Source organism: Gracilinanus agilis, chromosome 5, assembly GCF_016433145.1.
Source record: "Gracilinanus agilis isolate LMUSP501 chromosome 5, AgileGrace, whole genome shotgun sequence".
Lineage (NCBI taxonomy): Eukaryota > Metazoa > Chordata > Mammalia > Didelphimorphia > Didelphidae > Gracilinanus > Gracilinanus agilis.
The window spans coordinates 204,917,978-204,945,588 of NC_058134.1; the positions used below are offsets into that span (position 1 = coordinate 204,917,978).

At 40.4% G+C, this 27,611-nt stretch overlaps 1 protein-coding gene across 1 annotated transcript in view; it reads right to left on the minus strand.

Moving 5' to 3' along the window:
* TEAD4 (TEA domain transcription factor 4) overlaps nt 1-9,446 on the minus strand; it is a 72,866-nt gene extending 63,420 nt beyond the window's left edge. The window contains exons 1-3 of the mRNA XM_044679092.1: nt 9,088-9,446; nt 8,266-8,521; nt 7,356-7,584 (exon numbers count right to left, since the gene is read on the minus strand). Coding sequence (XP_044535027.1) covers nt 7,356-7,584; nt 8,266-8,521; nt 9,088-9,446 — 844 coding nt within the window. The remainder of the gene's footprint in view (nt 1-7,355; nt 7,585-8,265; nt 8,522-9,087) is intronic.
* Between the last annotated feature and the right edge of the window lie 18,165 nt (nt 9,447-27,611).

The window sequence follows — 27,611 nt, forward strand, 5'->3', positions numbered from 1 at the left end:
TCAAAGCATTCTAAGTACCCCCTCTGCTGAGGTTCGTGAGGCCCACACGAAGGCATGGTAGATTTTGATGCAAATATACAAAACAAAAAGTATCTTCCGAATTGCTGATAGGGCACTAAGGGGGCTATCATTTACTCAAGAAGAAAATAGTATTCTCCTTATTTTCGGAATGGAAAAGCTAAGAGTCCAGGAGGTGATGCCCTCTAAGTAGACCAAAAGAGAATTGGAACTAAAACCCAAAAGACCAGACTTCTAGTCTTTATTATCTTTCACTGCAAAAGCATCCTTTCTGCTCCCTTGCTCAGACTGGTTTAAATCCAAAGAGAAAGGAGATGGGAAGGGGGGGAGGGGAGGGGAACAGATCTTCTACTCCAATTCCAGAAGCTTCAAGGGTGCTGTAATCCCCAAGACTCAACTAGCACCATGTCACCATGAGCAAAGGAAGCCCCCAAGAAAGTGACAGATTTTTCAATTGCCTTAAGCTATCTTTAACTACAGGAAAGATTACTGGACTGACACTCGTGGTACCACTCACCTCCACAGAAGAATGCGGGTGAGGATGTAGGGCAAACCACGGCCAGAACTTTCTAGTTGGCACTGAGAATTCTTAGCTAAATGAATTTGTGAAAATCTCCCCTGCGTCCTGGAGGATATGAAAGATCACAGGCTACAACTCCTTGGATTTTGGAATTGGTTAAGTATAAAGCCTGTGTGGAAACAAAGATAGATGTGATAACTTTCAAAAACTCTTTCTCTGTCTGTCTGTCTGCCTGGGTCTCTTTTTTCTCTTTCCTCTCTCTTTTATCCCTCTTTTACCTCCTTTACTCAATGCCTCCTTCATAGCTCTGGCATTCTATAATTCTATGGAGAGTTAAGATATGGTGATTTTACCTCTTGATCTTAACTTTATAAGAGACATAATGTTGCATCAACATTGTAACAGTCACCCCCATTATCTAGACACTCTAGATGGTTGAGTGGTGTTCTGGACTAAAGCAGGAGAGCACATAAGCAGGAGAAAGAGGATACTACCATCTTAAGGGCTATGAGAATCCCCTGGCAAATGGTGTTCACCCCATCACTTGTATAGCCCTAGGAGCCAATGGGTAGAAGAGGCTTACTATTCACTCAACAAACACTTTCTGACCACCTACGTGTTCATGGCAGGACTGAGCTATGGGAGGCAAAGAGAAAGTCCAATTTCTCAGGAGCTTAGAAAGCTAGAAAGCTAAAACAAACTACAATAAACTACCACAAACAATACAAGGCAACAATATAATAAAGTGCTACATTCTAAAGCACAGATTATAAAGTAAGATAGGAAGGCAATGAGAAGAAACTCAAGGAGCTCTAGAATAATCAGAGATGACATCAGGGAAGAAAAGCTGCATTTGAGCTCTTAGAAAGAAGGTAGTTTAGTAGAGTCAAAAGAGTTCTGGATTTTCAATAAGGACACCAGCTTCAAGATCTGGCTATCACTGTGTGATTTTATGGGGAAACACTTCATCTTTCTGGGCCTTAATTTCCTGTAAAATGAAGAGGCCAATCTAGATGACATTTTTAAAACTCTCTTGCAGGTCTGGATTCTAAAATCCTCAAGGCAATGTGGCATTGTGGCTATTGCGCTATACTTGGAAACCCAGAAACACCTGGAGTCAGACTCTGCCTCTGATACTGTGTGACTTTAGACCTTTGGGAGACTGAGTTTCAGTAATTCTCCTGCAAAATGGAGATAATGATGCCTGGAGTACCTACCTCACAGGGTTGTTGTGAGACTCAAATGAGACAATTTCATGTAAAAAGCTTTGCAAACTGTAAAACACTCTGTAAAAGTTTTTTGTTATTATGGACCAGAAAACAAACCTGCCATCTAATTCCTTCCTGTTTTATCTTGGTAGAGATGGAAGATAACATAGCACTCTGGGGCTAATTCAGTAACTCTTCTACTTGCTACCAGCTTATGTCAACTGAAAGATCCAGGGACTTAACTAAGCTGGCTCAGACTTGGGTAAGGACGGAGAGAAGAGGGCAACTTTTCAGCAGAGGAGACTGAAGGCATGCAGGAGGAATGAGCATTAGAATTAGAATAATTATATTATTCTATATTTATATATATTATTATATAATTATATTATATATATTATATTTATAATTATATATATATAAATTAGAATAATTTATATTTTTAGAGCTAGAAGGAATTTTTTTAAACCCTTACCTTCTGTGCTATATCAATTCTAAGAAAGAAGAACAGCACAACAGAGGTAATTAGGGTTAAGTCACTTGCTGAGGGTCACACAGCTAGGAAGTGTCTGAGGTCAAATTTGAACCCAAGTCCTCCCAACTCCAGACCTGGCATCATGATACCCAGCTACCCCTAATCATCTAATCTTTTTATTTTATAGATGAGGAGATTGAAGTCCAGAAAGGTTGAACTAGAACATCTAGGTGACACAGTGAATAGGGCACTGAGCCGGGAATCAGGAAGACTAGAGTTCAAATTCAGCCTCAGAAAATTACTTGCAGTGGGCAAATTAACTTCTATCTGACTCATTTCTTCAACTAAAAGGGGGATAATAATAGCATCTACCTCAGAGAGTTGTTGTGAAGAACTATCTGTAGTAGAAGCGCTTTCTGTAAAGTACCCAGTACCTGGCACATTGTAGGCATTTAATAAATGTTTTGTTTTGGTTTTTTCCTTTCCTTTGCTCTTACACTTAAGGAGGAGACTTGCACAAAGTTGCAGGTTTTAAGTAGTGGAAATGGGATTCAAACCCAGGCACTCTGACCTTAAATCCAGAGTACTTTACATTAAAAATCAAAACAGGGTTATGAGATAAAGATATTACTATCTCCATTTTACAAATGAGGAAACTCAGATTCATAAAGGTAAAATGCTGTATGCCCAAGCACATAGATAGGGGAGGGACTCCTACCTGGGTCTTACCTAGTTCAAAACCCAGTGTTCATCACCCAATACCATAATGCTTTCCCAATACCATAATACCAATAATAAGGAGATTGGCCTAACTAGAAGAGAGAGGAGTTCAGTATGTGGAAGGCCAGTTTGCATGATAGGAAATAAGGAGAATTTGAAAGATTTCTGCACTGGAGATCTGTGGGCAATATATAGGACAGACAGGAAAAGGTAAAACTGGAAGTCACTACTAGGTTGATATCCCAAAACGATCAAAGAAAAAGAAAAAGGACTTCTCTGTAAAAGATTATTTATAGCAGCTCTTTTTGTGGTAACAAAAAAAAAAATGGAAACTGAAGGAATGCCCATTAAGTGAGAAATGACTAAACAAGTTATGGGATGTACATGTGACAGAATCCAATTGTGTTCTAAGAAATGATGAAGGAAATTTTTCAGAAAAACCTGGGAAGACTTCTATGAACAGATGCAAGGGAAAGTGGGCAAAACCAGAACAATTTACATAATAACAACACAATCAACTGTGAAAAACTAAGTAACTGACCACAATGATCCACAACAACTCTAAAAACTTATGATAAAAAATGCTACTCTCTTCCAGATAGAGAACTGATGGGCTCAGAGTGCAAATGGAAACTTTGTTTCCTCTTTCTTTCCCCCACCCTAGAATGTGGCTAATGCAGAAATCTGCTTTACAAAATTTCATATTTGTAATAGTTTTTGTGTTTCTTTCCTCCTTGATAGGTAGAGGAAATGTTGGGGGAGGGAAAAGAATCTAAAATTAAAAAAAAAAAAAAAAACCAAGAGGCAGAAAGAACTCACTCTGGACGAGAATAAACCTAGGTCATCTCCAGGCTAGAGCTTCCCCACCCTCTGCCTCAGGTCTGAGGTTTATCAATTCTGCTCCAGGACAGAAACTAGTATAACTCTAGGAAGCTCCTGATAGAATTTAGATTAGCTTGAGGACTGGATCTCTCTGGACTAGGGATGATCTGGGGTTTTTCTCAAACCTGAGCTGATGTCCTTCCCAGACTAGTCAATATAGTACAGGGGAAATGGCTCTCTGGACCAGGACTTAGTATGTCTACATCCTAGTCCAGCTCTGTCAAAGTCTCACTATGGTCTTTGAGTCAAGTTACTTTCCCTCAATGGGCCAGACTTCTTATCTATAAAATAAGCATTATATTAAATGATCTCTAAAGTCATCTCTGATTCTGACCACCAAACCAAGGCTTTGTGGTATAAAGAGTGAAGTGAAGCCCACTAGAAAACTCTCCTCCCTGAAATGAGTAAGAGAATAAAGGGCAAGAGGGAGAAAGAAATAGATGCAAATCAAGTATAAACCAAAGAAGTTGAAGCCTAGTTCCCTAGTACCTAGCAAGTTTTCATGTTTGTTGTAAGTGTGAGGAAACTATGTTGGGGAATCTTTCTATCTCCCTTTTGTGAAGATATGGTCTTGTAGAATGAAAGAATATTAGACTTTAGAAGCAATGGGTTCAAATCCTGCTTCTGCCAATAACAAACATTTACTAAGAGCTTACTACGTGCCACTCTGTGCTAATCAATGAGGATATAGACACAAACAAAAAAAAGGCAATCCTGTTTTCAGAGAGCTTACCCTTAAATGAAAGAAGACCACATAGAACAACCTGTGTGACTATGAACGAATCATTTCACCTCTCGAGGTTTCATTTCCCTCACTTAGAAAAGCAAATGATTATATATAAAGTTCTTTCTTGTTCATTTGAAGAGAATCACCCAATGATGCTATGGACTACATAGAAACCACCACGCTTTTCTCCCTGCTCTACCCAATGGGAGGTCAGAATGACTCCTCTTAATTGAGAAGAGAACACAATTTGGATTCTAGGCTTTGTTACCTATAATAAGATCCTCTGTCTCTGGGTGATCTATGCCATGTGAGATTTCTTTTTGAAAAAAATCTAGCTCTTGGACCAACCCATTCACTGGAATGGTCAAATTTTGAAATCCTAGAGATATCTTTATTAAAAAGATAAGCAAGGGAGGGAGAGGGAGTATGGAAGAAAAACTCAAATATGAGTGGATAAATATAAAAATTAGTCACCCAACCCTATTATGAAACAGCACAGGCTCATAGGATGACATTTTAAGAGCTGGAATGGCCCTTAAAGGACATCTAATAGAGTCCAGTCTCTTCTTTTACAGATTAGGAAACTGAAGTCCAGAGACCAGAAATGACTGGCCCAGGTTTATAAAGATATTAATCCCCAGAGCTGAGATTTGCACCCAGCTCCTGACTTCGAATCCAACATGCTTTCCATATGGCAAGGGCAAACAGAATTGGGAGTATAGAACAGGTCGGCAATAAATTAGCCTAGTAAAAAGAAACTCATCCATTCCCCTGTCCTGGGAAAGTGGTGAGTCATGCACAGGTCAATTGGCCAGTCATAAAAATGAGCCTGTCTTCAGGCTGGTTAAAAGCTGGCCTGATGGGCTGATAAAAATCTGCCCTTATTTGCAAGGTTACATTAGACATTATTAGGGTAAGAACTGAAAAGCACCCTCCTACCCCAACTCCAAAGATTCCAGAGTCCTTCTCTCCCGCGTGTGATTTACAACTCAATTCCCATACATTACCAGTTCTTACTTCCGGCTTCTAGTCCCAGTCCTAAAATCCTTCCCATTCAGTACCTTGTTTTCCCAAAAGCCCATAGAAGAGGGAGCTCAACTTCACATTTTCGCAAAACCAAGGACTTTACCACCAAGCCAACGTGGCTTGGAGGTAAACAAATCTTCCCAAATACAAAGCAAATCGCCAATATAAAACACACACACACACAGCAAAGTTCACACAACACAAACATCATCATTAGACCTCCGAGCTACTAAAGTTGGGCTTCTCCATTCCTCTCCATCTCCCTCTTTTTTTTTTTTTTTAAATTTCTCTTCTCTTAGTCTGTGTGTGTGTGTGTGGGGGGGGGGGTCTCTCTCTGTCTCTATCTCTCTCTGTGTCTCTTTTTCTCTCTCACACACACACATACACGTATACACACGAATTTACATCCAGAAATACTCACACTCAGACATATGTGGATGGTCAGACATGTACAAATAGGCAAGCACATTTAAAGACACAGGGGCATCAGCCCACAAAGACAACGATTCACCCACTCAGAGAAACCCTCACAATTTGAAATCGGCACACTGAGAGGTTCAAACACAAATCTGCCCACACAGACACCCTGTGTACATAGACAGAAGCTAGCATTACTTTCTCAAAGGGAACTAAAAGAGTTGGGCACATTTACACACCCATACTAATTAATGTAAAGATGCATACAAAGTAAGACTTAGGACCACACACTTTTAAACACAGCCATCTGCCCACCACTCCCTCTCTCCAGTGAATATCTCTATTTCACCAAAAAAAAAAAAAGTTTCAGGGAAGATTCTGGGTTGCCTTTCTGCTGATTTTAAGTTTTTATAGCTGGTTTACGCTATGACCCTTCTTACATTAAGTATTATCTTCCTCATGGCCACCATGAAGCTTCTTATCAACTCCCAGAAGAAAAGGAAAGGAAAGGAAAGGAAAGGAAAGGAAAAGCATCATTGGCCTTCTAAGCCACTTGGAAATTCATCTAAAAAAAACAATTACACACTGAACTTCAAATACCTCCCCCTGAGCACTCTTCCCTTTTCTAGGGTTAAATTAAGAAAAGTCTGGCAGAGAAGAGTAACAGATGGGAAATCCCTTCCCTCACCTTTATTCACAGCTCTTTAATTCCTCCCTGTTCCCCAAACTCCTTTCTTTTCTACTTGTATCTACCTCCCTTCACATGATGGGTGGTTTCTGCTTATAATAATAACTCACATTTCCATATTACCTATAAAACCTTGAATTAGCTGTTTCTCCCGGGCTTGATTGATGGTTTGTAAAAATGAAGGGGTTGAAGTAGACCACCTCTAAGTTCTCTCACTGTCTTTTTATACATATCTAATATAAATATACATACGGTTTAGTTACAAAGCACTTTTAATATGCGATCTCTATCAGAATAGTAATGTACGAGTATGGTTATCCCTATTTTACAGATGAGAAAACTGGGGCTTGGTAAAGTTATAAAGCACTTGGCCAAACTCACATAGAATTAACATTATTCTCGCTAACAATTCTCCTCTGCCTTTTCTTTCCTCCATATGCTTTTGCTTTCCTGCTTTTTCTTTTTAAGTCCCTTCCTCCTCCAGCTTTTCTTTCATCCCCAGCCCCTAGACACTCCAGTCACTCATTTAGAATAGAGAATCTCTAAAAATCCCTTCCAGTTCCAAATCTGCAATTCTATCGGATCCTACAAATGCCACACACCAATCCTCCCGCGCTTTACTCCAAACCTCTCCTTCCTGCCCAGGCTAGAACCCGCCGGGGAACAGAGTCCCTTACCTGTCCCAGGATGGGGGATGAGAGAGGGATGGTGTGCTAAGTGAGTTCGGAGAGGCACTCTGAGATGCACCAACTCGGCTCCAGCTCTCCAGCAACGCTGTAGGGAATGGACGAGGGAAATCACGTTGGGATGCCAGAATTCTAGGGTTCCGATTCTTGATATAAAACTCACTCCTGAAAGGAGACTCAGACTTGGAAAAGTAGTCTGGGGGGCACCAGAGCCCTTTTCCTAAGGGCATAATGTGGGAGAGACAGGATCTTCACAATATAGCACAGAACTTGCCACACACATGGCTCCCAGTTTGAGGGTAGGGGGGAAAGGCAGAAGGCCGGAAGGGAGAGAGGAAAGAGTTTTTCCAGGATCAAATTGACAGGAAAACACAAGATCCCTATTCTTGGAGGGGTGAGTCAACTGGAAGAGAGAAAGAGGGAACTCTGAAAGAGAAACGAAAGAAGGAGGAAGAAAGCAGGGTTCAAGGAACGGAAATGGGAGGAAAGAAAGGGGGGGGGGAAGGAAGTATGAAGGAGGGAGAGGGGGGAAGAACAAGGTGAAGAAGTGAAAGGGAAGAAGAAAAGGGGAAAGAAAGAGTGAAGAAAAGAAAAAGGAGAAAAGGAAAGATAAGAGTCAGGAAGAAAAAGAACGAAGAAAGGTTAAGCTAGAAAGAGAAAGAAGGACGGGATAAAGGAGAGACAGGGTCTGGGAAAGGAGAAAAAAGCAAAGGATGAGGAAGAAGAAGCTGAGGAGGGTGAGAAACAGGAGAAGGGGAAAGAGAAGGGAAGGGGAGGGAGGGATAAGGAGGGGTAAGAGGGAGAGGGGAAGTGGAGAGTGGAGGGAGGGAGCCAGAGAGGAAAGTAGGGAAAGGCGGGATCCCAGAAGAAGGGACTTTGCTGTGCAGATACCTCTACTCACCTGAACAAGGGAAGAGCCAGGAAAACCCTGGAATGAGACTGCTGGCAGGAGGAGGTGGGGGTGGGGGGGTGGCAGGGGGCCGGGCTGGGGTGCTAGAGCCTTGGGGAGGCTGCTGTCCCTCGCCACCCCCCGGGCCTCAAGTTTGAAAGGAGGAAGACTGGTATGCGAGGAATGAGGGTTGGTATGAGATGCACGCAGCTGAGGGAGGGAGTGCCCGGCCCTCGCTACCGACTCGGGGAGGAGACTGAGAGGGAGACTAGAGAGGGGGGCTCCCAGGGAAGAGAGAGAGGTTGGGCCAGCCTGGCCCTGGGCGGTCAGAGGAGGAGCTAGGACCAGTACAGAGGAGGAGTTGGACGAGTTGGAGGAAGGGGGTGGGGGCAGTGATCAAGGAAGGGCTGGAAGTTGGGAAGCAGTAAGTATCCCAGGCTGCACTGGACCCCTCCACTGGATCTGACTCCAGTCCCTTTCTTCCCGTCCCACCGCCCCCCAACTCCTCCCTCCTTCCTCTGGCCCCTCGGCCTTTCTCCTTCAGCCCCGCCCCTGCTTCTCCCGGCCCCTCCAGCTCCTTTCCCTCAGACAGCTGAGAAAATCCCACACTTCTGGCTAGAAAGTGGAGAAGGTCGAGGGGCAGTGAGCCTAACACCGTAAACACACAAGCATGGGATCCTAGAGCTCCCCTGGGAGAGGGGTCCTATACATCCGCTGAAGAAGGGCTGGGAGGAAAGAGCCGGCAACTGGAGGCAAGTTCCCCACCCCACCCCCCCTCAGTCCTGAAACCAGAGAGGCCAGACAGGGCCCCTGGGAGGGCTGCCTCTACGTCACCCCCAGGACCCCGGAGAGTTGCTGGGGATTGGCACGCAGACAGGCAGGTAGTGAGAGCCCGGGGGAGGAGCGGATGGGACAGAGAATTCGGCCGGGGAAGCAAGCTCTCCACCTCCATTGTGCCCAGGCTCAGGCTCCCATGTGCATCTCCCATCTGCACAAGTCGGAGAAAGGCCCAGCGGGGAGCACAGGGCAGCCTGGAAGGGCTGCTTCTGCCCCCAGTAGGCTCCCACCAGAGAGCCCTTGCTCCCCCGCGGCTGGGAAGCAGAAACTCCTGCGTAGCCTTTCCAGATCTGCCACAAATACCCCCAAACTCTTTCCTTCTCCCTCCTTACCATAGAGCGGGTTTCCTTCTCCATCCCTTGGGGACTGTTAAAGCTGTCATTCTGAAGAGCAAACACACATGGTGTGGGTATTAAGTGCGCTGAGTGGGAGAGCCGAGTGGAGGCAAGTCTTTGCTTCAATCAACAAACCAGTCAACAACAAATCCTTATTGCCTGACATTGCTAGGTCCTCTGCAAATACAGGAAGAAGCAGCATAAAAGGGGGACGGGGTTGGGGGAGGAGGGGGGGGACGTCTCTGCCCGGTTCCAGGATATGTAGGCAATCAAGAAACAAGTGACAGTGAAGAAGTAAAAATATGAACACCTTTACATAGGTTTTAAACTTTGACAAAGCCTTTCTATCACTCACCAGCCCGGGGATATAATGTTAATATGAGTATCTCCAAGCTAAGAAAGGACTAGCCCGTGATCAAGTTTTTGAAAAAAGGGAATACAAATTGTTCAGAGTCACTTGAGACAATGTTCAATCTCTACAATCAAAGAGATAGAAATTAAAACTGTAGAACCATCTCTAACTTTAAAGGACAAATTAGCAAACATAGTTAAAGGCAAAGAATCTATGGGGAAAAAAGGTATACTCATTTACTGCAAGGAGAATCATTTTGGACAATAAGCATGTAGAAAATACTTGAAAGACTACCTGCCAGAGGACCCACAGGAATTCTGTGATTACAATTATAAACTATTCTTTACAAAAAGACCAATCTAAATAACTGGAGGAATAGTAACTGCTCATGAGCAGGCTGAGCAAATATAATAAAAACAATAACACTACCTAAGTTAATTTTATTATTCAGTGCCATAACAAACAACCTAAGGATTACTTTACAGAGTAAAAAAATTTACCAAATTCATCTGGCCAAGAATTTAAAGAAAAAATGTTTTTAATAGGAAGCCCGGGCTTCTAGCACTTCTAGATCTCAAACTACTACAAAGCAGTAACCATCAAAACAATTTTATACTGGTTAAGAAAACCGAGGTGGATAATAGGTACATAACAAAAGGAAGCAAAATAACTCAGGACCTGTCTAGTTATTTGATAAGTCCACAGACCTTAACTACTGGACTAAGAACTCACTAGTCAACAAAAAAAAAAAAAACTGTTGGGGAAAATGGAAAGCAGGCTGGCAGAACCTAAGTATAAAGCCACATTTCACAGTATATATATCAAGATAAGGTCCAAAAGTATAGATGACTTAAATATAAAGGGTGATATCCTTAGCACATTAGCAGAACAATGAAGAAATCATCATCTACCACAACTAGTTTATCCATTCTCTAATAGGCATCCTCTCAATTTTCAGTTCATTAGTACCACAAAGAGAGTTACTATAAATATTTTAGAAGACATAACCTTTTTTGATTTTGGAGTCAAATTCCTAGAAAAAATTTTATGTACTTATTGCCTCCCCCATCTTGCCTTGGACTTTTCATCCCTTTGTAATCTAGCTAGACCTCTTCACTCAATGATCTCTCTTTTATTAAAAACTTACATTTTATCTAAGAATCAATACTGTATATTGGAACTATGGATAGGGGAAGAGTTCATGACCAAATAATGGATAGAGAGGATCACAGAACGTAAAATGGACAATTTTGATTACATGAAATTAAAACGTGTTTGCCATGTGAAAAATGCCCCGAATCACTACTAATTTAAAGAATGCAGATTAAAGCACATCAACCCCAACTACATGAGAAGGAAAATGCAAAAAAGATAGAAAGGCAAAGAATCCAAAAGGTGGCCTAGAAGTAGTGACTGAAACATATTTTATATATTGGAACTGATTTATGTTTTATTTAAGTTACAAAGAACACTAATTTGATATTTTTAAGTGATGTGATGACTTAAGTCCATTTAAACACAGGTTCTCTGACTCTATATCTAGTAGTCTTTCTACTATTGTTATGTGTGTTTTTTTAAAAATACACTGGAATTTCCACACCCAATTGAGCGGTATCCCTTCCAAGAAATTGCTTTGAGAGGTTATACAATTATTCCAAAGCTAAAACACTTTTGGAATTCTCCTTTCCCTTCAAAATCAGTTCATAGGCCTAGTCATTCATTTTATTGACCAAAAATAGTATTACTTGGATTAGTCATCCACTTTTATTCACCAGACTTAAAAAGAACTCTGCTTATGATTATTTTTAAAATGAAACCCACCCTTAAAAACAAAGATTTACCACCATTAAGAACCTACAGGAAGGATATTATTGGAGATGAAGACACTAAACCAGGGATTCCCAAAGTGGGCACTACTGCCCCCTGGTGGGTGCTACAGCGATCCAGGAAAGCGGTGATGGCCACACTTTTTTTGTATTACATTTTATTCTGAGTTCAATAAATAGTTTCATAATTTCCATAGCGCTAAGTAATATTTTTTCTGGAAAGGGGGCGGTAGGCCAAAAAAGTTTGGGAACCACTGCACTAAACGATAATTCTAGCCTATGAATAATATGGAATCATGGCTTAATCAATGATACCTGTAAAACTCAATGGGATTGTGCATCAGCTAAGGGGGGTTAGGGGAGTTTAGGGGAGAGAGAAAGAACATGAAATATGTAACTATGGGAAAATATTCAAAATAAAAATAAAAATGAAAAAAAAATACCCAGATGGCTCTGTTCTTTAAAAATAAAAAGTCTCAATCATATCAAGCTATCCTCCTATATCTTTTTAAAATCAATTTTGTTTGATACATAGAAGTTCCTAGGTTTCTCTCTCTCTCTCTCTTTCTCTCTCCCTTCTCCACACTAGCGAAGGCATCATTTGATTTTTAAAAAGTATAAATAATTAAAACTATGTCTTGCTTGTTTCAATTTATCATTCTTTTCTCTGGAAATATACAAGTTATTATCCAAACAATATTTCTGTTGCTATATATAATGTTCTACCACAAAAAGAGTTGCTATAAATATTTTAGAATATATATCTTTTCTTGATTTTGGAATTAAATTTCTAGAAAAAGTTTTTTGTACTCATTGCCTCCCCTATATTGCCTTTGATTTTTCATTCCTTTGTAATCCAGCTTTGGTCCTAATCACTCAAACTAAACTACTCTCCCCAAGACTATCAATGATCTCTCTCTTTAAAAAACAAAGCAAAACACATTTCATCTTAGAAGCAATACTGTCTATTGGTTCTAAGACAGAAGAGTAAGGACTAGGCAATGGGAGGTTAAGTGATTTGCCCAATGACACAGCTAGGAAATGTCTGAGGTCAGATTTGAACTGGATTTCCCAGCTCTGGATTTGGCTCTCAGTCCACTGAGCCACATAGCTGCCCCTCAATGATCTCTTAATCCATTAACCCAATGGTTTTTTCTCAGACCTCATCAATCATGACCTCTCTTGAAGGTTTTGAGTCATTCTAGATTCCTCACTTTCTCTCACCCCTATATCCAAACTATTGCCAAGAGCTGTTGATTTCATCTTTACAACATGTCTTGAACATGTCCCCTTCTCTCTTCTGACACTGTCCCCCTCTAGTGCAGGCCCTCATCACCTCATTTCTAGATTATTGCAGTAATCTGCTGGTGGGCCTGCCATGCTCAAGTCTTTCCTCCTTCCCATCATTCTCCATTTAGCCTCTAAAGTGATTTTTCTTTTTTTTTTTTTTTTAAACCCTTCCCTTCCGTCTTAGAATCAATACCGTATATTGGTTCCAAGGCAGAAGAGCAGTAAAGGCTAGGCAGTGGGGATTAAGTAACTTGCCCAGCTAGGAAGTGTCTGAGGTCAGATTTGAAGCCAAGACCTCCCATCTCTGGGCCTGGCTCTCAATCCACTGAGGCACCCAGCTGCCCCCATTAAGTGATTTTTCTAAAACACAAGTCAGATTATATATACTCCTCCACTTAATAAACTCTGGTGGTTTCCTATTGCCTCCAGGATCAAATATAAAATGTTCTGTTTGGCATTCAAAGCCCTTCATAACCTATCCTACTTCTACCTTTGTAGTCTTCTTATACCTTAATACTCAATTCCAATCCAGTAACACTGACCTCCTGACTTTTCCATAAACAAGACCCTCCATTTCTTGGCTATGGGGATTCTCTCTGGTCTTCCCTCATGCCTGTAAAGCTTTTCCTCCTCCACTTTGACAACTGACCTCCCTGGTTTCCTTTATGTTCCAACTAAAATCCCACCTTTTGCAGGAAGCCTTCCCCACCTCCTCAACTCCGGTGCTTTTCCCCTTTTAATTATTATTCCCCAATTATCCTGTATATAACTTGATTCGTATATATTTGTTTGCATGTTGTCTCCCTCATTAAGTTGTAAACACCTCAAAGGCCAGGACTGGTTTGTGGAATGGGGGTGGGGGTGGGGGAGGGGTTGCCCCTTTTAGTATTCCCAGAGCTTAGTTTGGAACCTGGCACATAGTAGATAATGAATGTTTATTGATTGACCATGACATTTTTCGGTCTCCTTGAGTTTTCTTTACTACTTTCTCCCTGAGTGTCCAGCCCTTTCTTTGTAGTCTCCTCTGGATCACCATCAGTTTCTGCTGATGTATGCATGGGTGTGCCCTAGGACCTTCTTAGGACCTTCCCTCTGCTCTCTCCCCACTCTCATCTGGTGATCTTATCAGCTCCTCCGGGTTTAGCTCTGCTTAACTCTGCTTAACTCTCAGATCTATGCAGGTGACTCCCAGATCTCTCAATCTCTCTATCATCTATCTATCTATCTAGCCAGTCTTAGCCTCTCTCATCCAGTCCCAAATCTCTAATTACCCTCTGGACATCAACTGATGTCTTACAGGCATCTCAAATTCAAAATGTCCAAAACAGAACTCATTATCTTCCCTCCAAAGTCCTCCCCCTCTTCCTTACTTACTCAGATCTCTTAGGGACATTTCAATCCTTCCAAAATCACCAAAGTTCACAACCTTGGCATTATCCTTGACTCTTCTGTTCCCCTTTCATGCCCACATCTGCTCAGTTGTCAAGTTTTTACCTCCATCTCTGTCCACTAATAAGGCTGCTATGAGATTTCAAACCTTCATTATCTCTAGCCTGGACTACTGCAGTAATCTTCTAATTAGTCTTCTGATCTCAGATCTCTCCTTTCCCATCCATCCTCCACACAGTTTCCAAATTAATCACAGACCTGATAATGTTACTCGCCTGCTCAAAAAGTCCCACTGATTCCCTCTTGCCCCTCGAAAAAAATGCAAACTACTTGATTTTGCTTTGAAAGTTCTTCAGATTTGGCTATATTCTATTTTTATGGATTAGTTATACATCACTCCCTTTCATGTATTCGTCACTACAGCCAAACTGAACTACTGGTTGCTCCCTATACAGGACATTCCCTCTCCTGTTTCTTTGTCTTTGCATCTGATGTTCCCCATGTCTAGAATGTTCTATAGCTCATCTCCATCTCTTAGAATCCCCAGTTTCCTTTAAAGCTGAGCTTAAGCATCCCTTCCTCCAGAAAGCCCATCTAGATCCCTCCAGTAACCCACCAATTGTTTTGTGTTAATCATGAGTTTAATTAATTTTCTCTGTCCTTGTCCTGCCCTCCCCACCATTCTCTTGGTGAGGATTAGGTTTGTTTTTGTCTTTGTGTGCCCAGCTGCAGTGCCTGGCATACAGTAGGCACTTAATGAATGCTAGGCATGGTGGTTCATGTAAGTAATCTTTGATACCAGGGAAGCTGAAGCTGGTGGATCACTAGAGCTCAAGTGTTCTGAGCTGCCATATGCTAAGCCTCTCAGGTGCTCACACTAAATCCAGCACCAATATTGGGGTGAGGTGGTGGGGAGTCATCTAAGTTGCCAAAGAAGAGGTAAACTAGCCCAGGTAAAAAATGGAACCTTAGCTCCTAAGCTAATGTTTGCAGCTGAGGTGAGCAGCCATTAGAGTCCCAGACTAAAAAAAAAATAAATAAATAAAGATTGTTGAATAAATGAATATAAAATAATGTGTTAAAAGTTCTGGGATAATTGTAAAAAGATTCCAAATATCTTATCTATAATGGCCACCTTCAATTAAATTTCAGAAACATTTATTAAGAACCTCTTGTTTACAGAGCATTGTCCTGGTGCTGGTGGAAATGCAAAGTTAAGATAAAACTTGAGACCAGCCCTCTTGGGGTGAAAAATACATAACTACTAGATTATTAATGACTGGGAAATCAAGGAAATTGAAAGTAAGATTTCAACAGAAGGAATAGAGAATAAATAGTATGTCAAACAGAAAAACAGGTTTCCCTCAAATTTTACTAAGTAGGCTACTCCCTATTCTGCCTACTGATAAGGTTAGGTGAGTTTATGGTTATTCAGGATCATCTGCCCTTATCTTGGAACTGGGTCCTAGCCCAAACCAGAGATAAGAATTTTAGAAAGGACACTTTATGGGCGTAAGTACATTTTTTTTAATTTTTTTTTTTTATTTTAAACCCTTCACTTCTATGTATTGACTTATAGGTGGAAGAGTGGTAAGGGTAGGCAATGGGGGTCAAGTGACTTGCCCAGGGTCACACAGCTGGGAAGTGTCTGAGGCCAGATTTGAACCTAGGACCTCCTGTCTCTAGGCTTGGCTCTCAATCCACTGAGCTACCCAGCTGCCCCCATAGGCCTGTACATTTAACCCTATTCCAAAATTAAGTAACAACTTAAAGATCTGAATTATCTATATGAAATCATCCTCCATCCTTTAATGATTTTTGTTATTCTTCTTTAGGCCATCTCAAATTTCTCCACATCTCCCAAAAAACATTATGGCCAGAGTCAGATATATTTTCATAAAATTGACTAATTCAGAGTCACTCCCATGGTCCTATTTAAATATTACTTCTTCTTTTAGTCCTTTTCAGTTGTGTCCAACTCTTGGTGACCCCATTTGGGGTTTTCTTTGCAAAGATCCTGGAGTGTCTGCTTCTCCACCTCATTTTACAGATGAGGAAACTGAGGCAAATAGGGTTAAGTGATTTGCCCAGGATCATACAACACAATTGGTAAGTGTCTGAGGCCAGATTTGAATTCAGAAAAATGAGGCTTCCCAATTCCAGACGGAGCACTCACTCCATCCATTGTGCCACTTACCTGCCCCTAATTATAATACATCCTAGAATTGAGTGATTTCCTTTTCCCACCCCCACAAAAGCTATGCTGCTACATATTTTGGCTTGTGATTAACTATAACAATTAAAACCTTCAGTTCTTTCTAGACCTTCTAACAAGGTGGGTGCTGCAGCAATCCAGGGGGGTGGTGATGGCCACAGGTGCATTTATCCTTCCTATTGAAATTTTTTTAAAAATTAATTTCCAGGGGGCTAAGTAATATTTTTTCTGGAAAGGGGGTGGGAGGCCAAAAAAGTTTGGGAACCACTGGTGTAGAGGGTTAGCCAAGAGTGTGGCCCAGAGGTAGCAGCACCAAGTGATGGCAGTGGTAGATAACAGCAGCAAGGAGCAATGGTGGTGGCTACGGAGGCACTGGTGCCCAGGAACAGTAGTCCGACTGAACACCTGGTCAGAAAGAAATCACAGAGAAGCCTTATTGGCCACATTACCCATTTCTGGGTCACAGTCCCAGAGCAGAGATAAGCGATCATAAGTTGTGAGGGAGCAGAGACCCTATCTGGGTAAGGAATAGAGCGAAGACCAAGAAACCAGAAGCCAGAACACTCTCCTGGACCTCTTGGGAGGTACCAAAGAAAAAAGGAAAAGGGCTTATCTGAAAAAGATCAACAAGGTGAATTTTGAACCATACAATTTGTTCTTTGAAAAACCACAATGACTGCTAAAATGCTTGCTATTATTGTTTAGTCTTCTACCTTTTCTGTTATAGTTGGGATTTGATTTATTTGTTTATTTGATTTTTTTATTTGATTGTTTAATAACACGATCAGATTTATTTTGTTTTGGGGGAGTCTAGTTTTTCCTTCCTCTTTAGGGACCAATCCTTTCTTTGGCCCTGTTCCTGGCAGAATATTTAATATTTTCTTGGGGGTGGGAGGGTTAAACATTTGATTGATTTCATGTCTTTTCTATCACTGGCCTTCTGATCTTTTTAGCTCAAATGAATTAAGGCAGCTAGAAAGAATGATAGACTTGTAGTCAGAAAGACCTGAGTTCAAATTATGCCTCAGACATCAGCTAAATGTGTTACACTGAGTCAGTCACTTAACCTCTCTCAACCTCAGTTTTCTCATCTGTAAAATGGGAAAGGCAGGGAATACGTATTTATTAGGCACCTGCATACCAGGCACTGTGCTAAGTGCTTTACAAATATTATCTCCTTTGATCTTCACAATAACCATGTAATGTAGATGCTGTTATTTTCCCTTCTAGGTAAAGAAACTAAGTCTGAGAGAGGTTAAATGATAAGCCCAAGATTTCACAGCTAGCAAGTATCTGAGAAAAGATTTGGATCTGAGTTTTCCTAACTATGAATCTCTCTCTTTATCTCCTATATGACTTAGCTATTCCAAGCCTGGGAGATTTGTTGATGAGTGCATATATAGAATAAAGGCAGGGATTTGAAAGAAAAGACTGAGGGAGTAGGTGATGCCTCCTCAACATTTTCTTTCTTTTTTATTCAATAAATAAACATTGATTCATTAGAAATTCACTTATTTCCTATTAAGAAAAATCTATTTTTCCCTCTCTCACAGGCCTGCTCCCCATTTGAAAAACAATAATTAATATGCGCAGTCAAACAAAGGAAATTCTTGTATTGGCTGCATCCAAAGAAGATGTCTCCGTCTGCACTCCAAGTCCATTCTCTGTCAGGAGGTAGGTAGGACATTTTATCACGTAGCTGTTGGAGTTACGGTTGGTCATTGCATTGCTCAGAATCCCAAGATCTTTCTAATATTGTTGTTATCGTAAAAAGTGCTTTCCTTCTCTGACAACTTCACTGCATCATTTAATACAAGTCTTCTCAAGTTTCTCTGAAACTGTCATCTTCATCATTTCTTGCAGCAAAATAGTATCCTATTCCATCCTTATGCCTTCATTTGTTCAATTATTCCTCAACTGATGGGAACCCCCTTGATTTCCAGTTGTTGGTTTGTCACTGAATCTAGCAATTAAGAGGTCATTGTTATCTGGAAGAGGCTGGCACAGAATTGTAGACCAGAGGCCAGATGGTGAGATGCCTGATAATGAAAGAGAAGAGAGATGTAGGGCTAAAACGTGAAGGTATGGCAGGAGGAGCCGGTGAAGTGTTATGATTCAAGGGTGAATTAACCTGACAGTGATCAAGAAACCAATAAATGGGAAGAGATTGAATAAGGAACAAGAGATTGAAGTGAGTGATGGATTCAGCTCCAGAAGGCTCCTAGAGACAAGGGCACAAGAAGAAAGGCTAGCCTTGACAAGGGGCGCCACCCCATCCTTGTTGCAAGGGAGGAAAGGACAGACAGGTGAGTGATTAATAAACATTTTTTAAATTGATTAACAATTTTAAAACCTAAAAAAAAAAAAAAAAAAAAGCCCCAGGACATAGCTACATAGTCCAGCAAAACAAATGCCCCCAGCAGTCATGTTCAAAAAAATGTTTGTCTTTCTGTAGTTTCAATTCATCCCTCCTCTGTCAGATAAGCGGAATGTTCAGACTTGGGTTTTATTATTGCATTGAGAAGAGCCATTCCTCCAAGAGGAATTCACACCCTTCGTTTCCAATTTAAGGCTACTAAAAAAGAGCTGTTACAAGTATTTGTGTACACACAGATCCTTCCCTCTTTCTTTGATTTCTTCGGGATAGAAGCCCGATGCCGAAATACCTGGGTGAAAGGACATGCCCAGTTTCATCGGTTTGCCGCCTAGTTCCAGATTGTTTTTCAGGATGCCTAGACCCAGTTCACAGCCCCATCAGTGGTACTCGCGAGTCCCCATCTCCTCTCCAGCATCTGTCACGCCCCTCTTTCATCCCCTTCGCCAGTCTGACAGAGGAGAGGTGGAACTTTCCTTTGCATTTCTCTAATCGTTAATGGCGGAGCGTTTTGTTAATAGCTGGCATCTCTTCCTTTGAAATTGTATGCGACATTGGAGAATGGCCCTTAGTCGTATACATTTGAATTAATTTCTTATATATCTTGAATATTAAATCTTTATTAGAGAAACTTGCTGCAAATACTTTTCCGTTACCTGTTTCCCTTCTGATTTTTACTATTTTATGTTTCTGAAAAAAATTTTTTACTTTAATGTAACAAAAATTGTCCATTTTGTCTTTTGCCATCTTCTCTATTACTTGCTTATTATATTTATGTGTGTATTATATATATGTGTGTGTGTGTATATATCTATATTTATATTTATATCTATACCCTCACTTTCTGGCTTAGAATTAATACTACGTATCAGCTCTAAGGCAGAAGAGTAGAAAGACTAGGCAATTGGGTTTCAGTGACTTGTCCAGGGACACACAGCTAGGAAGTGCCTGAAGCCAGATTTAAACCCATAATTTCCTACCTCCAGGCGGGGTACTCTATTTCATATATTTATTAGATGAACGTAGCACCTATTTGTAGGTTCATAGATCTGAAAGGTAACTTCTGCCTTTCTTCTCTAATTCTCACTGGGGGTTTCATCTAGTTCTTTTCATTCTTGTTCCCTCTCACTCATTCATGTGCAGACAGGCAGAAAGTATGGGGCAAGAGGAAGAGGGGTAGAGGCTGAGAAATCTAGGTTGCCTGAAACCCAGCCAACCCATGGCAATTTATTGAAAAGGTGGCTCCTGAAATGGTTTTAAAGGAATGCATATTGGCAATTAAGAATAAAGGAGCAGAGCAGCCAGGTAGCACACCGGATAGAGTGCCAAGCCTGCAATTAAGAGGATCTGGGTTCAAATTTGATCTCAGAAACTTTCTAGCAGTGTGACCCTGGGCAAGTCATTTTACCCCAATTACCTAGCTCTTACTGCTCTTCTATTTTGGAACCAATATTTGGCATTGACTCTAAGATGGAAGGTAAGGGGTTTGCAAATAAATAATGACTAGACAGCTAGGTAGCACAGTAGATAAAAAGCTAGCCCTGGGGTCAGGAGGACCAGGGTTCAAATTAATTTCATATACTTCCTAGTTGTGTGACCCTGAGCAAGTCACTTAACCCCAATGCCATCTTAGAATTGATACAAAGTCATGAGATAAGGGTTTAAAAAAAAGAATAAATAAATAAAAAGTATAAAGAATTCTTAAGCTCAAGTCAGATAAAACCTATAGAAAAAGATATGGATCATTCTAGCAAGAGGAAATAAGGGTCAAGGACTGACTTGATGCCCGGAAATCCTACTTAGCTTGCTGGATATTCTCTGTTCCCAAAGATGCTACTCCCTAAAAGTGAGCACCATCCTTCTAGAGAGGAGAGAAGCCTCTCTTAACTAACGGGAAACTAATACATTTTTCTTAATAGAGAGACAAAGGCAACTGAGAATTTGGTCTAGTAATGTTTCAACCTCTGGGCTCTAAGCCAGAAGAAAGAGTTCGAGCTTCTTCTTTTTCTTTTAGGGAAGAGGCAGCGCCTCAGAAGAGGAATATAGTTGAATCCAAAAGCTGAAATCAGAGCAAAGTTCTGAAGACCCTAGTAGAACCAAACCTGGCTGCAAACATGAAACTATCAGAGCGCTGGTCAACAGGGATTGGGCCCAGGGATGACCTCATCAGACAACATTTAAGGCTCTACTATGATTTCTCCCTCACACTATATATTTTTTTCTCTTTGTACCTCTCCAAATGTGTTATCCTGGTGTGTCCACAATTCCCACTAATAGTTATGTGCATTTTGGGGAAAATGTACCCAAAGTTCATGAAGGAAATGTTCTATCACTACTTTTCTGTCTACTCTATTTCAGGAAATGAATTTGCTTTGAAAAAAATGTGTATTCTGGTTGGTGTATAAAAAGTCAACAAATTGGTTTGTGTTGGGGGTGAATTGGGGACCTGTTTTCTAAATACTTGGAGAAAATAATTATTCCTATTATATAATAAACTTTTTAAGAATCCTTTCATCTCCCCAATGACCTGGAATGTAGGGAGTGTTCCAGGCTCTTCACCTTCTCCTCCCCGAGGTGGATTAATTTATTCTTGGAACACAGATAACAGGGCCTGAACTGTGGAAGAAATACAAACACTCCCCACTTGATGGAAGTCATTGCACAATTTTTCCCATTCTCCATCATGGTTGAGGTTTTTCAGGTTGTTTCTTGAAACTACTTGTGAATATTTACACCTCAAACCCAAGTATCTGGTTACAACTTTATAGGCAATTATTAATTTTTAAACGTTAAGACTTTTTCCAACCAATTTACCACAACCACCCATCTAATGGATCAACATACTTAACCCTTTATTTACTCACACTTATCACTTCTTATATTGCTTGCCTTATCTTGCCAACTACCTCCTTCTTATTCTTCTTTGATCTACCTCTTCAGATTCCACTTCCTAATCCTCCTTTATTCTTATTAATCCTTATCAATTATTGCATATCCTCCCTAATTGTCCTTGACCTTTCTTCACTTATACTTTGCACCAATATCTTGATTAATTCTCCTCTTTCAAGTTTTCTTCCATTTTCTCCCCAATTTTACCAAATTCTCCTTCCCAAAATTCAACTTCTGATATTCTTCACTAATACACTCTTATCCAAGTCACCTAGACAATTTCCTTCTCTTTATTCTACCCACTTCCTTCTTTTTCTCTCTACTCCTGCCAAGATCTTCTCTCTAAAGAAAAACTGACAGATTGCTCCTCTCCATCTATGACTCCTTTCACTATCTACTAATTCCCTTCCTTGATGTTTAAGTCTCTTCTGAACTTAAAAAAAATTTCACTGAAAATTACTATCCCTGCTAGCAATGGTCTTCTCATCTAAATTCCTTGAGAAAGGCATCTATATTGAATGTTTACACTTTTCTCTTTCTCTTTAAATCTTTTATAATCTTGCTTCCAAACTTAGTATTCAACTCAAATATCTGTCTCCAAAATTACCAATGATCTCTTTTAAAATTATTTCTGTTTTTTATTTTTTGTCAGGCATTTATTTTTATTTAAAAATTTTTTATTTATTTTCTTTTTTTTTTTACCAATTACTTGTAATAACAAATTTCCACACAAGTTTTCCTAAGTTATATGATAGAACTTATCTCCCTTCCTCCCTTCCCTTATCCTTCCCAGAGTTGGCAGGCAATTTGATCTGGGTAATATAGGTATAATCATGCAAAACCCATTTCCATATTGTTCATTTTTGTAAGTGAGTAATTTTTTTTAAAACCCTTACCTTCCATCTTGGAGTCAATACTGTGTATTGGCTCCAAGGCAGAAGAGTGGTAAGGGTTAGGCAATGGGGGTTAAGTGACTTGCCCAAGGTCACACAACTAGGCAGTGTCTAAGGCCAGATTTGAACCTAGGACTTCCCATCTCTAGGCCTGGCTCTCAATCCATTGAGCCACCCAGCTGCCCGTTGGGTAATTTTATAAAACCAAGACTCTAAAACATAATAAACCCAAATAAATGATTGAAAAATCATATTTTCATCTTCAATGATCTCATTTTTAATTGAATTTTATTCCCCCCCAATTACATGTAACAACAAGTTTCCAACATTTTTCAGAGAATATTGAGTTTCCAATTCTCTCCCTCCTTCCTGTCTCCACTCACTGAGATGGTAAACAATCTGATATGGATTTTATATGTGCAATCACAAAATATTCTTTCATATTAACTTTTTGTGGAAGAAAAAAAGCAAAAAAATTAAGAAAATGAAATATTGTATGGTTTGGTCTGGACTCAGACTCCATCAGTTCTTCCTCTGGAGGCAGATGACATGTTTCATCACAAAACCTTTGAGATTGTCTTGAATCATTGTATTGTTGAGAATAATAAAGTCAGCTTGCTGAGAGCTAAGATGGTAGAATAAGAAACACTCCCCTTACCCAAATCCTCCAAGGACACAAAAATAGAAAATAAAGTGCCTCAAAACAAAAGAAAGGGGGCAGCTGGGTAGCTCAGTGGAGTGAGAGTCAGGCCTAGAGACAGGAGGTCCTAGGTTCAAACCCGGCCTCAGCCACTTCCCAGCTGTGTGACCCTGAGCAAGTCACTTGACCCCCATTGCCCACCCTTACCAATCTTCCACCTATGAAACAATACACCAAAGTACAAGGGTTTAAAAAAAAATTCTATAAAAAAAAAAAAAAAGAAAGAAAGCAGAAGAGACACATCTCACTGGGGTGAAAAGGGAGAGTAGCCCAGTGACTACTGCACTGGGGGAGTTTGCAGAGTGCACATGGGCCAAGAGGGCTTCCACAGAGATACAGATCCGAGTAGACTTTGCCTCTCAGGAGATACCACTGTCTCTCTTCCAACAGAATTACTTAGAATGCCATCTTTATCTTTGTTGATTTATTTCAAAAGAGCACCAATGACTGTTGTTAAAATCATCAGCTTACAATGAAAGCTGCCAGTTCCTTAAAGCCTTTGGAAGAGGGTCATGCCATGAAACAGATGAGTGCTCAGTAAAGATTTACACTCTTTATCAATACTTGAAACCACCCAGCCTACCTCGTTGGGTGACACATCTATAATGCATTCATTTGGCCACTAGGTGTCCTCATTAAACCACCGGTGGTTTAGGCAGCACTCCGTACAATTCCATGTGTTATTGGGGAGCACCCTTGGAAATTTCAAAAATAGATGTCACAGTCCTCTGTGTCTGTGCCTAGGAAGAGGAGCTGTGCTAAATGGGAGGGAAGACAGTGGGCATTAAAAAAATATTTTTTAAATATATATTTCATTTTATTTTTATTATATATATATGTAAATACACACACATATCAATGATAATGAAGAGGCTAAAGGAGACAGAGTAACCGAAGACACAATTAATGATGATGGCTTCTCAGAGTGGGGCTCTACCTGAGACAAACTCTGAACTAGGTCACTCTAGCAGCACTGATAGAAAGAAGGAATCTTTGGGGGTTGGATTTCTAGACCAAAGACCTGGATTTGAAAATCAGTTGTGTGACCATAAGTAAGTCATACTCTTTCAGGATCTTTTTCTTCTCCTATAAAATGGAAAAAGGTTAAATTAGATGATCTCTTACAAATCCTGTGATCCTGGCAGGTAAGCAGCACAGTGTACATGGCAGACATGAATACTCCAGGTGGTACTCTCATCAAAAAGGATTCAGGGTTGTGGAAGAAAAATCAATTTGCTACAATCTAATGTAGCTTCTTGTGGGACAATAACACTGGTTGGAGAAAACTAGATATTTATCCCATAATGAATGGAAATGATTTTTCCCCCTATCAGTTTGGTTGAGAAAAGAAGAGATCTAGCTAAAAGAGAAATAGTTTGAAGGAATGACAGAGTCAAGTGGATTTTTTTTTTAGGATAGGGAAGCATATTTGTAGATAGGAAGAAGTATGTAAATTAGAAAAGAATGAAGATGAGGAAAGGAAGGGAACATTTTTTTGAAGGAGATCAAGGGAAATAATATCAGTGACCCAAGTAAAAGGGTTTCTTCACTGGCTTGAGCAAGAGAAAAAAGAGGAATGATGCAGAGGAGCTGTACAGTGGGGAAGAGAGGATGCTCAAAATGAAAGATTTTCTCACTAAAGGCCTTCATTTTCTCATTAAAGGAGGGGCAAAATCTTTTACTAAGAAGGAAGAGGAATGAGAAAGAGTAGGGAGATCAAGAAGAAAAGATTTGGAATAACCACTTTGTGGAGCGTGTTAGAATCAAAAGAATCACTACCAAGAACCCAGATGAAATCTCTTCGTAAGGAACTCATTTGGTACCACTGTATAACGTCCTCAGTGGCATTCAGCAGATAGATAGAACAGGAAAGTCTGACAGTGGGGGCAAACTAGGACCAGGTTTAACAACAGAAGAGTGGCTACAGCCCAGGTGGTGTATAGTTAACTAGAGGATTAGGATTGTGAAGGGAGGAAAGTAAGTTCAGAGAAGGGACTGGGAGAACAGGAAGGAGTAGAGGAACAAAGTAAGAAGAAAGAATAAATAGGCTTAGGAGAAATAAGAGGGTAGAAGAATGGAGAATGATTTTCTTTTAATTTTAAAACATGTTTGTTTGTTATATTAAAATTCCCAGACATCTTCTTCCCTCTTTCCCCTCTCCTCACTAGAGAAGGCATCATTTGATAAAAAGACATATTTATATATAAAATATTAAAAATATATAACATTTATATAAAAATATATATAAGATAATATATAAAATGTTTATATATAAAATTTACATATAAAAATGTCTATTTATCTGTTCTTTCTCTGGAGGTGGACATATATACAAATCATTCTTCAAACAATCTTTCTGTTGCTGTATATAATGTCCTCTTGGTTCTGCTTGTTTCATGTAGGTCTTTCATATTTTAAAAAAATTAACCTTTTGGGGGTGGGGAGGCAGGTAGGTGGCTCAGTGGATTCAGAGCCAGGCCTAGAGATGGAGGTCCTGGGTTCAAATTTGGCCTGATACCTCCTAGCTATATGACCCTGGGCAAGTCCCTTAACCCCCATTGCCTACCCCAGTTGATGGCAAACCTTTTGGAGACAGAGTACCAGGCCCCTCCCCCACCTCCCAGACTGAGTGCCATGCCCCTCCTTACCCCACAAAGGGGAAGGAGGAAGCACTCCCATTAGGCTGCTGGATGGAAGAGTGGGTGAAGTAAGGAATGTCCTCAGCAAGTGTAGAGAAGGGGAGTGGAGTGGTCCAGGTGCTCTGCTCCCCTCCAGCTCTGCTGCCTATGATCCTCTCACCTCACCTCCTGTGCACTCCCATTGGGCTGCTGGCAGGGGGTAGGGGATGTGAAGAAATGTCATCAGGCATGGTGGAGAGGGGAGGGGAGCAGCTCTGCCTGAGTTCATCTGCCGTTCTAGTAATAAACTTGGACCGGGTTGGGGGGGGTGGGGGAGTGGAGTGCAGCCATGTGCCCACAGAGAGCACTCTGTATGCCATCTTTGGCACCCGTGCCATAGGTTCACCATCACTGGCATAGCCCTCACCACTCTTCTGCCTTGGAACTAATACCCAGAATTGATTCTAAAATGGAAGATAAGGATTGAAAAAAATTAACCTGTTCATCATTTCTTACTGCAGTAGTATTCCATCACCATCATATGCCACAACTTATTTAGCCATTCTCCAAATGATGGACATCCCCTCAATTTTCAGTTCTTTGCCACTACAAAGAGAGCTGCAATAAGTATTTTAGAATCTATGCGTTCTTTTCTTTTTTCCCTGATTAGGAAGCAAACCTAATAGTATTGCTGAGACAAAAGGCAAACATGGTTTTATAATTCTTTGAACGTAATTCTGGATTGCTCTCCAAAATGGCTGGACTGGTTCGCAATTCCACCAACAGTGTATAGTGTTTCAGTTTTCCCACATCCCCTCCAACATTTCTCATTTTTCCCTTTTAAAATGTCAGAGTTCAACATCAGAGATTTGGCACAAGTTATGGATGACAGTGAGATATAGGATATGAATCATCCCTTTGTATGATGGAGGTAGAATAGAAATATAGTTGAGAGCTGAGGAAATTGATGAACTGGGAAGCCAGGGTGTTTGGGGGTACATCAACATCAATATTTGTTGGCCCTGAGTATAAGGGCAGAATTAGAGTGCAGAGGAAAATCAGGTCAGATATCTACATATGTGTATGTGTGTATATGTAGGATATATTATATATAATGTAACTATATGTTATATGTGTATACATATGTGTATATGATACACATTATATATAATTACATAGTAATATATAATTTATATACATGACCAAAATGATATCTAAATATATAATATAATCATACATAAAATACTTGGAAAAGGATGTAAGTAGATAGATCACTGCGACATTAATTCATGTTACGTAGTATGTTAAGGTTTTCAAAGTCACAAACTCACAATAACGCTGAGGTAGGTTATAAAAATACTATTGCTTCCATTTTACAGAGGAGGAAACAGGTTTCTAATAGATTAAGTGACTTGCCCCTGCTTACACAGCTAGTGTCAGAGGCAGGACTTGATACAAGGTCTCCTGACTTCAGGTAGCGATGACAGTAAATAAACATTTAGGCACTGTGCCAAGTCCTGGGGAGACATAAGAAAAAGGTAACATATGCGAATATGCTATTTAATGTCTAATGCAAATAACTATACAGAAAAAAGATATGTACAAGGCCTATAGGAGATAACCCACAGAGAGAAGGCTAT